Below are 13,692 nucleotides of genomic sequence, written 5' to 3'. Positions count from 1 at the left end.
ACCCAAATAATTCCAGATATACTTCATACCCTCTATGTACGAAATATATATATATATCTGGGTGTTTATAATGTTTGCAGGGTAAATAGGATGGGTTTTAGTTTTTCTGTTATTTATTGGCTTTTGGCTTGCCCCGCTTTTCAAAAAGCATGTCAGATGTAATCAAATAGGTCTATTTATTGATTAACAACATTTAACTAACACGAAACGGCGTATAACGTGCGAACGGGAATCTTCGAGGATATATACTGTACAGTTAGCGGTGATGTTTGAACTGTAATCATCAGGGCCTGGCGTTCACAAACACAACACCAATGGCTTCTGGGAATGACGCAGACCTTCAGTTCACTGGCCGGTCAAGTTCAATTACCGGCGAGGTAAGATTCGCAGGCGGGAGTTCTTTTTCGTATTTGTCCCTGATGGGACGACATCAAATCATTGAAATTATGTCTGTGTATTCGAAACGTCCTTTGGTACGATTTTTGGCTAAAAGCCGGGCTTTTGGCGGCTTTTATGGCATAACTCTTAATATCAACAACGAATTCATGTTGAATAATTTACATACAATGGATGATACACTTTATAATCCCATCGCATGGTGTCAGTGCAGTCTGAGAACATTTGAGACAAAAGTTAGTGCATCCCACAACCATGAACATACGTTTTCTGGTAGCATCCCCGAAGTATGTTACCATTTTTTATGTCCATTTTTGACTGTAATCCGGTACAAGGTGTGTGTCGAACACCCTTTATGAACGTGTCAAGAAAATTCAAATTAAAGCAGAGTTTTGACCGAAACGACCACCTGTACCCTATGAGAAAAGCACTCGGACAGTGACAGGTGCGGGGCGTCAAAACCCTGATACTGGAGGCATTTCGCAGAATACTCATAGACTGACATATGGTCACAGAAACTGAGTTTTAGACAGATTTTGCTTAAAGTTTTACGGGAGCGTGAACGCAGAGGATCCACGCTTTTAATTATGTAAATGTCATCGGTATTGCACCGTCATGGAAAGGGTCTACACATATGTACCTTGGTTTCGAACCCTCGCGCCCCTATGGCCTCATGCGGACATTCGACTGAGAAAATTTGATAAAACGTAAGATTTATGATGCTGATTTGTTTCCAGTTCAACTTTTGGAATGGAACACTTTTGCCCTATCGTTTTCCTGAAAAATGCAGAGTTCGGCCAAAAATGTAGAATTTTGAAGCAAATATGAGGAGACCAAGTTTTGTAGATTGGACTGCCGAGGCCACAACTGTGCCAAAATCAGGAGTGAGTGCCGCCCCCTTCAAATTATGCAACCGTCAGTGCAATGTGTCACGGGTAATCAGATCTGCAGCGGCTGATATGAGTCGAGCGTGTGATGACCCAATTTCAAATGAAAATGGCGGAGAATAAATTAATGTGTCTGTATTGTCACTTTGACATATAAATACCTCACTACGAATGTATGTACTGTTATTTGACTTTTTAATTAAATTTAAATAAATTATTGGACTATTCAATGATGTTCATCGCCTAAAATGATAAAAAATGCGTACGCTTAAGGGTTACACATAAAGAGCTGTCTCCATGTAACGTCGTTCCTGTATGACGTCACTTGAAATGAGAAACTCGAGGTGTGTCGCATTCACGCCACGTATAAAGACCTGTTGCCGAACCTCTTTATCTCAGAATTATTCACAAAACTTTGGTTCTGTGCATGCGTGTTTGGTCCAACACGCAATATTTGACAGCGTGAATCCCTATGGTTGAATGTTAGTGATAGTCACAGACAGTCGTATACGGCAGTTTTATTATTAGTTCTTCCCCACATAGGTTTCGGCAACCGTGCAGGTAGACAAACGTATACACGGGTTTTTCGTTGGCTATTTATTCGTTTTGCTACGGTAACTATGTATGTTCGCACCCGACCCGTAAAATGGGAGACCGTTCTGCCATGTGGCAAATATTTGCTCAGGTAATCTCCTTGGCAAAATATTTGAGCCCTGATATTAGCGAAGGGTCGGCGACATTTGGCGCATGCGTTCGTTATCTTTAAGATAAAAATTGATGATAGAAACGTCGTGCAGACAGAGAAGCGCAAAATTTTAGCGTATCCAGAATCTATAAAATCTTAGTCGAGTATATGTTGCTATAGATCACATTACAGGGAGTACTTGTAAGCCTTTTGCCAACTATGAAGACCGACTTAAATGCCTTCGCTAGTCATTGAGAAGGTTCAAAGTGGAAATAGATAAATGGAGTATGAAACAAATGAAGTGACCTTTATAGCAGCGAGGGGCACAGTATGGGTGTAAACAATTATGAAATATCATGAACTTAATTCGTACTTTAACCAAATAAAGTCTTCATTATTCTGCAAAGTAACAATAATGCGTGTTGCAATACCATTGAACAGGAAATTTAACGTGACTAAGTAACTTAGATAAAGGGCCAGTTACTTTAGCGTGTGATAATTTGTTTTCCCACTTTTTATTTGTTCATATCAAGTACATTTTTGTTCTACTCTCAAAATGTCTTGAGATACTGGGATTCAGCTTATCAACTCAGCCTTTACATGTGTAGACTGCATAGTTACTGTTGAACGATGAGTGCCGGTCCAGAATAGAATTAAAATGTAAACTATGCCAGTGCGTTCTACACCTATAGCATCGTCGTAAACAACTGGCCTCTTTAAGACAAAAGCTACACTTGTTACAGTAAAGAAAATTTTTATGGGTAGGTTCGTGGAGAAAAAAAAGCTCTCCTTCGCTAAAATACACGTATTTACGCTCTATCGGCAAGCTAAATAACTAGTCGTACCTTTTAGGGGTAAAACAAGAAATTGAAATAGAAAAAATAATTCAGATAATAGTTCCAAGATCATAAAAATTTACAGCTATCGGCTTTTAAGCGCATAAGATGATTCAGGATAAGCTTTGTCATTGGATTAATTGAAAAACCAGATGGATTAAACAGTCATTCCACGACTTTCATTTTAGGACCATGGATCCGCGGTATTAGAAATGAAAGCTATCAACGATGATTGGAAATCAGAACTCGACTACGATAAACATGAATTTGCCCAGGTAACACTGGTTGAGGATTCGTCTGAATATAAAGGAGCCGGAATCTGCAAGGTTGGTTTCGAAAAATTAGCGATTTCTGTAATTTATACCGAACCTTAGCTTATCGTTATGCTTTCAGAGTGCAACTTGTGTGACGTCATGCGCCATAATTTTTCGTAAAAAAAGGAAAAGCGTTTTGGCGGGAAAGTTGCAGAATTGTTAAGTTCAATTTTGAAGTTAATATCAAATAATTATTCTGCTTTTGATTGGTCGAATTTGTTGTTTAAAATATTTAAGCTAACTCTATGTCACATACCACCTCCTCCTCCCTCATGGAGTTAACACATTTTACATGTTTTATTAATTTTTGCGGTAACTATTACGCAGAAAAGAGGCTGACGGTAAGATTAATTCCGGCGCTAAAGTTTATGTACTCAATTAAAATGAACAAAATTGTTAGCCATAAAGCAGCGGGTTTCACTTCGGCGCCAAGACTCTGTATGTGAGACAGGCACATTTTATTTACAATATAAACAATAAGCTTGGGTATCACAACACATTTCAAATTCACCAACATGATTAGTTACAGTAAACTAGCATTGGGTAACTCTGTATTCTATCAAAGCCATTGATCAGATAGGTGAACAGTTGCTTGCACTTGATCTAAAATGTAGCTTTTTAGTAACAATTACAACTGAAAGTTAGAAGATGTTTGCTGAAGCTAAGACGTCTAATGCACAGAGTTGTAGCACCGAATTTAAACCCACTGTATTAATACATTGTTTGATAATATTGATACATTGTTTCATAGGTTTTTATCCGAGTAAGTCCTGCAGACGACAAATTGTGTAAGAAATTTAGTTTTGGTCTACGTCAGAAACAGGTATAAAAGACAAAAACGTTAGCAGGTGACGTTAGAACAAAATTGTCGAGTGAGCCTGTACCAAAATGTACATTTAAAATATGCTTTCCTCTGACGAATTTCACAGTTGAAATTACAAAGTACAAGTATTCATCATTTAATCATGATGTTGCTAGTGTAAAAAACACTCCGCGACAGACGATGCCTACACAAGGTTTTTCATTGCATTTTCCCATCAAGGCAGAATGCGCCTACGGGACAGATATTCGGACTTTCAAAGTTCTACAATATAGTTTTGGTCTATCACTTCTGAGGTTCACTTTAAAGCTTATATGGAGTAACTAAAGCTTCGACCGGCTTATTTTTGTGAAATCGAAAGTTTTAGTTTTCCACATAGAGATAACACGGGGCTAGCGGTCTAGAATTTCACGTTGCTGATTATTGCATGGGTAATTGGTTTCTCTTGTACCAAATTCTGCATCAATATTTGAGCAATAGTTTAGGTATTCCAAATTGAAGGCGCATACTGCCTTACCGATATCAAAATTGTCGCTTTTCGCCCTGCTTCACGTTAGTCGTCGTACGAATATCAGATTACGTAAATCTAGTACTCAAACCACCGCCTTTTCTATGGACGCCGCCAACGGCCTGTCGTAATCTAGCTGCCAGTGACATAAATCAGTACTAGTGTTTCTTGAGAAGAGGAGTCAAATGTAAGGAATGTAAATGATGTTAAGTGCGCCATTTTTCAATTTGACAAGTCCTGCTGACTATTCTTCCGCATTTTTTACAGAAACTTGCCGGCGGGTTGAAAACATTTTACAACTGGTGCGGCGTGCATTCGGAAACCATATTGTTATCAGTGTATGCAACTCTGGTTGCGTGTTACTGTGCCTACTTCATTTACGCATGCTGGTATAATTTTTACAACGCACTCGCCTTGTTCATCTTTACAAGTCTGGCGTTATTGTATATGATATACGCTCTTGTTAGAGATAGATGTGGTGCAGCTATTTATGGAAAGTGTCTGTCTCCATGTTGTGGATTATTGAACAAATATTGGTATATAATAAAATGGTAAGCGCTTATCACACATGTATAAAATACAACATAATATATATGTTGGTTAACAGGTTTGACTTATCTGCATCGATTATTCGTAGCTTCTCTGTTTGGCAAAGATTGCATTTCTTAGACACGTTTTAGTTATTACTTGCTTTTCGATAGGATTGAATATGAATTTTTGAATATAAAAAGATTTGAAAACGGAACTAATTATTGTGATAGAAAAAAACTATTTCAAACGACTTCTTATCGGTAGAGACCTGTAGTGTATATATATATATATATATATATATATTATAATATATATATATATATATATATAGTGTGTGTGTATATATATACATCATACATATATATACATCATACATATACATATATATATACATACATATATATAATATATATAATATATATATATATATATATATATATATATATATATATATATATATATATATATATACACCTTTATATATACATACACCTTTATTTTGTATGATAGGCCATTATACATATGTTTACTTGTCGGATTGATTGTATTTCTGATATATGAAGCCAGGGAATACCCTCCACAGCTAATGTCCTCAGTTGGTGCGTGCATTTTCATCATCTTTGGGTTTGCCTGTTCTAAGTACCCAGATGCTGTGAGTACATACATGTTTTTATTATTATCGCACGTTCGCTACTATTCACACCACTCTATGGCAATGAACTTGAGATATTTCTCGTAGCATGTCATTGGATTGTTTAAAGATGCACGTTTTAGTTGAGACTTTGTAAAGTTATCAACAAAAATTATCTTTATAAACATTTTGTCAGCCCAATGTCATTATCATCGTTATTAAGATTGAATGCGCCTCGGGGACATATACTTGGAATCTCAAGTCATTACTGTACTCTTTTGATCCACCTCTTGTGTGGGCACAGTTTGAAGATCATGGGCTAAATAATTTGTTTTCCCCGTCGTAATTTTGTGAAAGTCGGAAATTTAACTTTTTTCCATAGAGTAAACATACGAATAGCGGCTATTTTGAATTTCAACTATCGCTAAATGTAAGGTATTTTTTCTCTGCTTCCAAAATGTCCATGGTGACCCATGATTTTTCATTCCTGCTATTGAAAGAGAATGACTGAATGATTCCTTGAGGAAAGTTTATTAGCAAACTTAAAGTTTTCCCCTTTCGAGGTGCATACTTACCGAAACATGTAACCGTTATGTTATTTATTCTCTTGGATCGATATCGTCCTGATGACCGGTTGCACAATTATCACTGAGAAAACATTTAATTGATTTTGCATAATTGTGTACACTTGGTACGTCACTTGCCGCCATGTGGGTTTTTGTTGCCTTTCAGGTCAAATGGAGATCGGTTCTATGGGGAGTTGGCCTCCAATTCGTCTTTGCTTTGTTTGTTCTTCGTACTTATTTCGGATACAAATTATTCGAATGGATTGGAGACTTTATGCAGGTTTTTCTCTCCTTTGCGGATCACGGAGCCGAATTTGTCTTTGGCGAAAACTTCCGAGATCATTACTTCGCTTTTGCGGTAAGTTTGACTGCAAAACATATGCCTAAAACAGCATGTATGAGACAAACAGCATGAATGTCAATGCTATTCCTTAAACAAATTTTGTTATCATTATGGCACCGTATGATTTCTTACATATTGGCTATTACTTAATTGGCCAAATAAGTTTCACCTCGGCTAAAAGAAGTGACGAAGAAAGTAAGTCGTGTTTCCATATCTTTTTCCACCATGACAACAATAATCTCTCTCTCTCTCTCTCTCTCTCTCTCTCTCTCTCTCTCTCTCTCTCATTCAAATGACAATGTTTGACTTAAACCCTATCGCTAACCCTACCTCGAACAACCTTGTATTTTCTACCTTCCTGTTGCTTCATCTTGATTGCTGGCAAACATATTTACCGTTGCTTCGTTTCTGTGTGCCAAGATTTTACCAGTTACAATTTATTTTGCGAGTTTCATGTCCATCGTGTACTACTTGGGAATCATGCAATGGGTGATTCTTAAGGTGGCATGGTTATTCGAAGTGACCATGGCAACTTCGGCGCCGGAATCTGTCAATGCAGCGGGTAACATATTGGTGGGTCAGGTACGTTCTCAGAAACTAAGTTTTCGTCACCTTCAAGGACAAAAGCCAATCGCTGGGTTAGCGTTCCGCTTCTATGAGCAATCCCATTTTACCATACTCGAAATTTTGGTAGTACAGTTCTTGCATTACCTTCGACAGTGTATGATACTATTGCACACGGATTCAGTGGCAATTCATAGAAACTGATATGATTTATAGCCGGTCTGAGACTGTATCTGGTGGTGTTTTCTTTAATATCAGCAAGAAGCGCCCCTTCTGATCAAACCTTTTGTCGAGTACATGACACTGTCGGAGCTTCACGCGGTGATGGTTGGAGGGTTTGCGACAATCGCTGGTTCCTTATTGGCAGCATACATTGCCTTTGGTGTGAGCGCGTCTCACCTGATCTCAGCCTCAGTGATATCAGCTCCAGCTGCTCTGGGGATATCCAAGCTTTTTTATCCGGAGACGGCGTCAGACAAGGCCATTCATCATAAAGATATAGAAGTAAAACTCGAGAAATCGTAAGCAAATTTAATAGAATACAAAATCCATTTTATAGTAGTATAAAGCGATTTTTCATTGTGCTATTAGACGTATACTGTCATCTGTTCCCATTTTGCAACAGTTACCATGGAAAGAGAAAATCTAACCAATCACAGATTTTAAGCGGGTGGCCGCTTTTTAAAATCAGCGCCCTCACATGGGCATTTTGATTACCCATGAACGCCCATTTGACCATATTTGGGCATATTTAGATTACAGGTGACTGTATACCTTTGTGGTAGAATGCGCCTCGGGTACTGCTATTCTGATTCTCAAAATTTACAATTCTTTTCTGAACTACCATTTGTGGGGGCTCATTTTAATGCCCTTTGAATAAGAATAACTTTACCGTTACGAAAAAAGAAAATCTCATTTTTTCTCCATACAGTTAACATAGGCAAGGCGGCCATTTTGAATTCCAAACATCGCTAAAGCTGGGGTAATTTGTTCCTCTGATACCAAAATTTGCACCTTGCCCCTGATTTTTTTATTCATGATTTTGCAATAAAGTGGTTGAAAGATTCCTTGAGGAAAGTCTGAGAAAAGTCCGTATTACTACCTTAAATGAGGGAAATGGTCACCTTATCTTGTTTTGACTGCTTTGAAACCTAGTGTGAAGATTGAGGCTGATAAATCCGTACGTCTTTAGTAACATATTATAAATAAATATTAATTGTCGAACGTTAACGTTGCCCAATGTGTAGAATATAGGTCGTCATATATATATATATATATATATATATATATATATATATATATATATATATATATATATATATATATAGTATATACTGAGAATCTAGGAACTTGTAGTTGTCACTCTACAGGTATATATATATATATATACATATATATATATATATATATATATATATATATATAATATAAACATATATACAATATATATACACTATATATACACAATATATATATAATATATATAATATATATAGTGTTAATCTGACGTAAGTCACTACATTGTGATAGGATAGATAGATAGATAGATAGATAGATAGATAGATAGATAGATAGATAGATAGATAGATAGATAGATAGATAGATAGATAAACAGACAGACAGACAGACAGATACATAGATAGACAGATACATAGATAGGCAGATAGCCGAACATACACTTAACATAATATTTTAGATATATACAGATGGATGTATATATAATAGATACGTATATACGTGTGTATCTATATATGACTTATGAAAAGACTCACAGTTAGATGTATACATACATACGTAGATCTTTACAATTTCAGAACAGACAAGAATTTTATAGAGGCGGCGGCCAAAGGAGCCTGTGCGGCGGTGGTGATGGTCGGATATATCGCTGCTAATCTGATCGCATTTGTTTCACTCATCGCTTTACTCAATGCTGTCCTTGGTTGGATAGGGGGGATGGTTGGCGTACCGGAACTTAGTTTCGAGGTGAGGACGAAGTTCTTGAGCTGAAATTTCTTCATTAATATGGACAGGGAGAGTCGTGCCGCCAGACAGAATTGAGAAAAATGCCATGTCGCAAAAGCTGTTTTGATATACCTTAAAATTACTTCATAGTCTGTCACTTAGTTTATTGATTTGAACTGGGTTACTTGAATGCGGACAACAATATTTCATTCTTTGGTGTGTTCTGAATAACCAGTTTGAGCAAAAGCTGACGTCCATTTAGATAAACCCACCTACTATTACCATCTGATGTACATATGTAATAAATATAAGTCCATTTGTAAGAAGGGCGTGCCTGTAAGTATTTCATATGTACGGTGCTATGTTCTGGAAAGACTAAATTGAGAATTCAGCGAGAATTAAACGGAATTCCTGAATGCATATATGTTGATTGTTGTAGTTCATTTTGACGTGTATGATATCTATTTAAAATGAAAATTGGGATTGTACTGTATGGTATATAACTATTTGATTTGTTCTGATTTTTCTCTTTTCAGTTAATTTGTTCGTACATTTTCATGCCCGTTGCTTTCATCATCGGCGTTGAGTGGGCCGACTGCCGATATGTTGCCGGTCTCATTGGAACAAAGATCTTTATCAATGAGTTTGTTGCGTACGAAAAATTGTCTGAACTGATCTCGAACAGAGAGGATGGGGTAGAACCGTACATGTCGGTAAATATGGAGTTTTTCCATTTGTCATGATTAACTGTCTTTTTGTCTCTCATCTAATCTTCATGTGACTAGTGGCATTCCTCTACGGTAATTTTATGAACTGAATCCACTTACATCAGCTCAAAAAATTCATACCAATATGCTACACTAATCAAAATTCCCGAACAGAACTATTTTGGCCAGACATTGATTTCATTCGCAAATAAGTAGGGTGCGACTACGTTGACACTGTATTACGGCAAACCACAGTCCCCTGGGTCGAGGGACTTGGGCGAACTATTGTGTTCACGCCTCGACCACTTGAATCGCAATATTTGTGCTATTTAGGCATGCTTACCCTAGGTTGATGGTGGAGACATAAATATAGCATGGCGAGGTTGAACACTGTTGTACATCTTCTTGTCTTCCGCAAAGGTGCGATCCGAGGTCATTGCAACGTACATCCTCTGTGGATTTGACAATTTGTCCAGCATCGGCATACAGTTAGGAGCGATATCGTCCATTGCACCGGGTAGGGCTCGTGACTTGGCGTCCATAGCTACACGAGCGCTCGTCGCCGGGACGGTAACCTGTTTCATGACTGGATGTGTAGCAGGTAAGTTCAGTACAATGCCATTATTCAACATAGTAAGACCATGATTTGTCCTGTTTAGCTGCGAGAATTGCATTCCAGTACACAACTAGAGCATAGCATAACTGTTATTTCCTAAACGCATAATCTACTTACCATCTACTGGGAGTCATTGTGATTCATAAGGGGTGTTAGAAAGACGCATACACGTACTGTTTGGGGTTTTCCCGAACTTGGAGATAAAAAATTTACTGGCATGTATCGAATATAATTTTCACAAAATACTCCTAATTGACATTTTGTGATTCTCGTTAACACTGTCTAGTCTGTTCTCGTAAACACTGTTTACTGTCTACTTACTCATAGAGTACCATTTTATCGTTCTTACCACATTGCGCCTTATTCCCGAAAACATAGTACTGTCTGGGGTTTCCGGGTAATGGCCAGCAATATTCAAAATACTGCAAAAATACTAAAATGTTAAAACAAGTATGCTCTATTTATGTCAGTCATTAGCTGTCGTAGAAATATTTCTGGTATCCTACTTTTATGTGTGTTACTTCCTAATGTCACTAACGCTTTTTGTCTTCCTTTCTGTCTGTCTGTCTGTCTGTCTGTCTGTCTGTCTGTCTGTCTCTCTCTCTCTCTCTCTCTCTCTCTCTCTCTCTCTCTCTCTCTCTCTCTCTCTCTCTCTCTCTCTCTCTCTCTCAGGAATGTTATACACCGACTGGGATATCACAGAACAATCTGTAAACGGAACACTAAGCGGTACAATTTAAATGCAGCATGGCGGTATGCTGTAGCAACTCGAAAGTAGTTACTGTCATGATAGATGTAAACGTTTTTCCTTCTAGTTACCAGTACCATAGATAAAATGTTGCGTTTGGCGTAAATAAACCCATTAATCCCCTGCTCAGCAATACAACAAAGTAAATAAAATCACTGAAAGAGTTAAATTGTCTACCATCTTCAAATAACATTCTTTTTCACAGCAAAAGGGCGGCTGACATATTTTAGCCTGTTACATTTGGATGTACTATCATTTAGCACATGGGCAAGATTATATTTGTAACATGTAGGATAGGATTGTTTGGGTTATATTTAGGAATATTTCTGTGCTACCTCAGCATCTTAAAAATTGACACATCAGGGACTAAGTGGTGTATGGTGTACAAAATCTGCAGACTATTGTTTTCTGTGACTTAAAATCTAGTACATGTGCTTTCATCAGGCGTGTAAAACTTATCCGCTTTCATTAATCATTACACATCTTTACAAATTATTTCTTATTTCCCCTCTCTATTCATAAGTCGATCTTTACATAAAGATAAAGAAACATTTTCCGATATTCATTGTAGAATTATGAATGTAAAATTTCTTAAATAGCTGGATTGTTTTTGAGTAGTTTTAACTTTGGATAATGTTTCCATTGTTTTCGTTTTGTGTCTCAATTGCATATTTTTGTTCTACTCCTCAAAGTATACGAGAACCTGTACTTTTCATCTTGCCAACATCGCGTCGTCAGGTAGAATGCACTGCTACTATTTATATTTGAATTCTAGTCTGGACCAGAATTAACTTATCAAGAATTAAAACGGAGTCCTAGTTCACAAGCTAATAACTATCCCAGCATGCTTTGAGGAGCAGAACAAAAACCTATCATGGACATTAAAACAAAAATAGTGTGAAGCTAAACATCAAAAGTATCAGCCACATTCGGTTTACAGTGGATTACTGTACCGATTATCTTAGCATATTCCAATCGCCTGCAACTAATTTGAATGTTAAATGCCATTCTGCGGATGACAGAGATTTATAATGAAATTTGCATAATAAAATTTATTCAAATAAAATCAGAACCGCGAAAATCCGACTTTCATAGACAAAATGAAGGTTGCACTTGTGTAAGGGTCGGAAACAAAGGAAAATTTCGCCCTCAACGTTTTGATGTCGAACTTGTGATAAAACGCCGATGTCTGCATAATAGAGCTTTGCTCGATACTCTAGGGACAATGCAACGGGTTAGCTTTGCCGAGTTGAAAGTAAGGCACGATTTTTATTTTAATGCACCTTTGTAAAGATGGCTTTGCTTTGTCAAGGCTTCTTTATTGAGGGTTGTGATTTACATTATGTTTATGATAGCAAGTCAGAGTATGGGGAAATCTGGTATAGTTTGCGTAAAGTTCAGGTAATGTATCATATTTGCCAAGAAAGAGGGTGGGGATGGGGGTTTAGCTGAAGAATGAAGTTATTCCTATACATTACGGGAGGCAAGCTGCCATTGGAATAAATGTTCAGATATGGTTTAGATGACCTTTTGTGGTATTATCTTTTCGCATATTTTTTTGTATTTCTGCTGCTAGTTGAAGGAAATTCGCCACCCCAATCAATAAATCTCTACTTTTGATGGAAATATACTTAAACATCTCCTGCAAAACCATCATTTCATGCCGAATGTAAATCTTAAATATGAGCTTTACCAAAGGTATATAACAGGGTTCCGAAACTTAAATTCAAATCAAAAGAAAAATAAAATGGAGGCGCTCTCTTTGGGAAGAATCTTGAACCCTCACCCTACCCGATTTCATAGTATATTGCTGGAGATATGAGTTTGCTGTTTGGATATCTAAAAGCAATTCAATTTCAAATTCCTACGCAGAATAATTATGTTACCGTATGTTTGATTCAAAGAACTCTCACAAAATGCATTGTTGTTTCTTACTTGCCGGCCACGTAGTCTAAGTTAAGTTTTTGTATATTCAGCGTAATGACTCCATGGCCATTAGGGAATGTTTTAAGCATCAAATGGAGCTTGGTCACCGATCATTACGTGCGACCTTTGGAATCCGGTGCGACCTTTGGGGTCGGAGGAATGAGCAGGGGTTATATGAACCGTGATTATTCAAAACATGAAAGGCAAACAGGGAGGTTTCACACAATTTTTTAAGGTAGCGTTATAGTTTAAAACGTGCCTATATTCTCTTCCCGGGGGGCGGGGAGAGCTTGCTCTGAGAAGTGGTAGGGGTGTGCGGCCGCACGTAAAAAATCCGGGGCCCATTTTAGAAGTAAAATCTCGCTACTTTAGGACCCCATTTTTGACCTTATGACCTTTGACCCAGCTCAAAAGTCATAGTGTCAAAATTTGCAAAATCGTAATCGGGTAAAAAGCAAGCATTTGCATGACCGAGTTACTGGCAAAGCCTACCACTATACTGCATTTACGGCTATGTTGTTGCTGGCCAAGCCATGATTTCCGAAAAACCTTTTTGGAAATACTAAAAAAATTGGGTAAAAGGAACTATCTTTCAGCCTCACTAAAGTTTTGTCAAGCTTCTGAAATTATCAGTTATCTGCAGTTACAGTCT

The 13,692-nt window shown here is 37.4% G+C and overlaps 1 protein-coding gene across 1 annotated transcript; it reads left to right on the top strand.

Annotated features, from left to right (window-relative positions):
- The first annotated feature begins 182 nt into the window (after nt 1–182).
- On the top strand, nt 183–12,731 carry LOC139119037 (solute carrier family 28 member 3-like). Its single transcript, XM_070682653.1, has 11 exons — nt 183–377; nt 2,993–3,130; nt 4,714–4,997; nt 5,488–5,629; nt 6,341–6,532; nt 6,938–7,099; nt 7,340–7,602; nt 8,896–9,064; nt 9,580–9,756; nt 10,171–10,351; nt 11,039–12,731. The coding sequence occupies exons 1-11, from the start codon at nt 315–317 to the stop codon at nt 11,104–11,106; spliced, it is 1,839 nt and encodes a 612-aa protein (XP_070538754.1). The 5' UTR covers nt 183–314; the 3' UTR covers nt 11,107–12,731.
- Nucleotides 12,732–13,692: the final 961 nt, after the last annotated feature.

Source organism: Ptychodera flava, chromosome 2, assembly GCF_041260155.1.
Source record: "Ptychodera flava strain L36383 chromosome 2, AS_Pfla_20210202, whole genome shotgun sequence".
Classification (NCBI taxonomy): Eukaryota; Metazoa; Hemichordata; class Enteropneusta; family Ptychoderidae; genus Ptychodera; species Ptychodera flava.
This window is presented reverse-complemented; position numbering and strand designations above follow the sequence as displayed.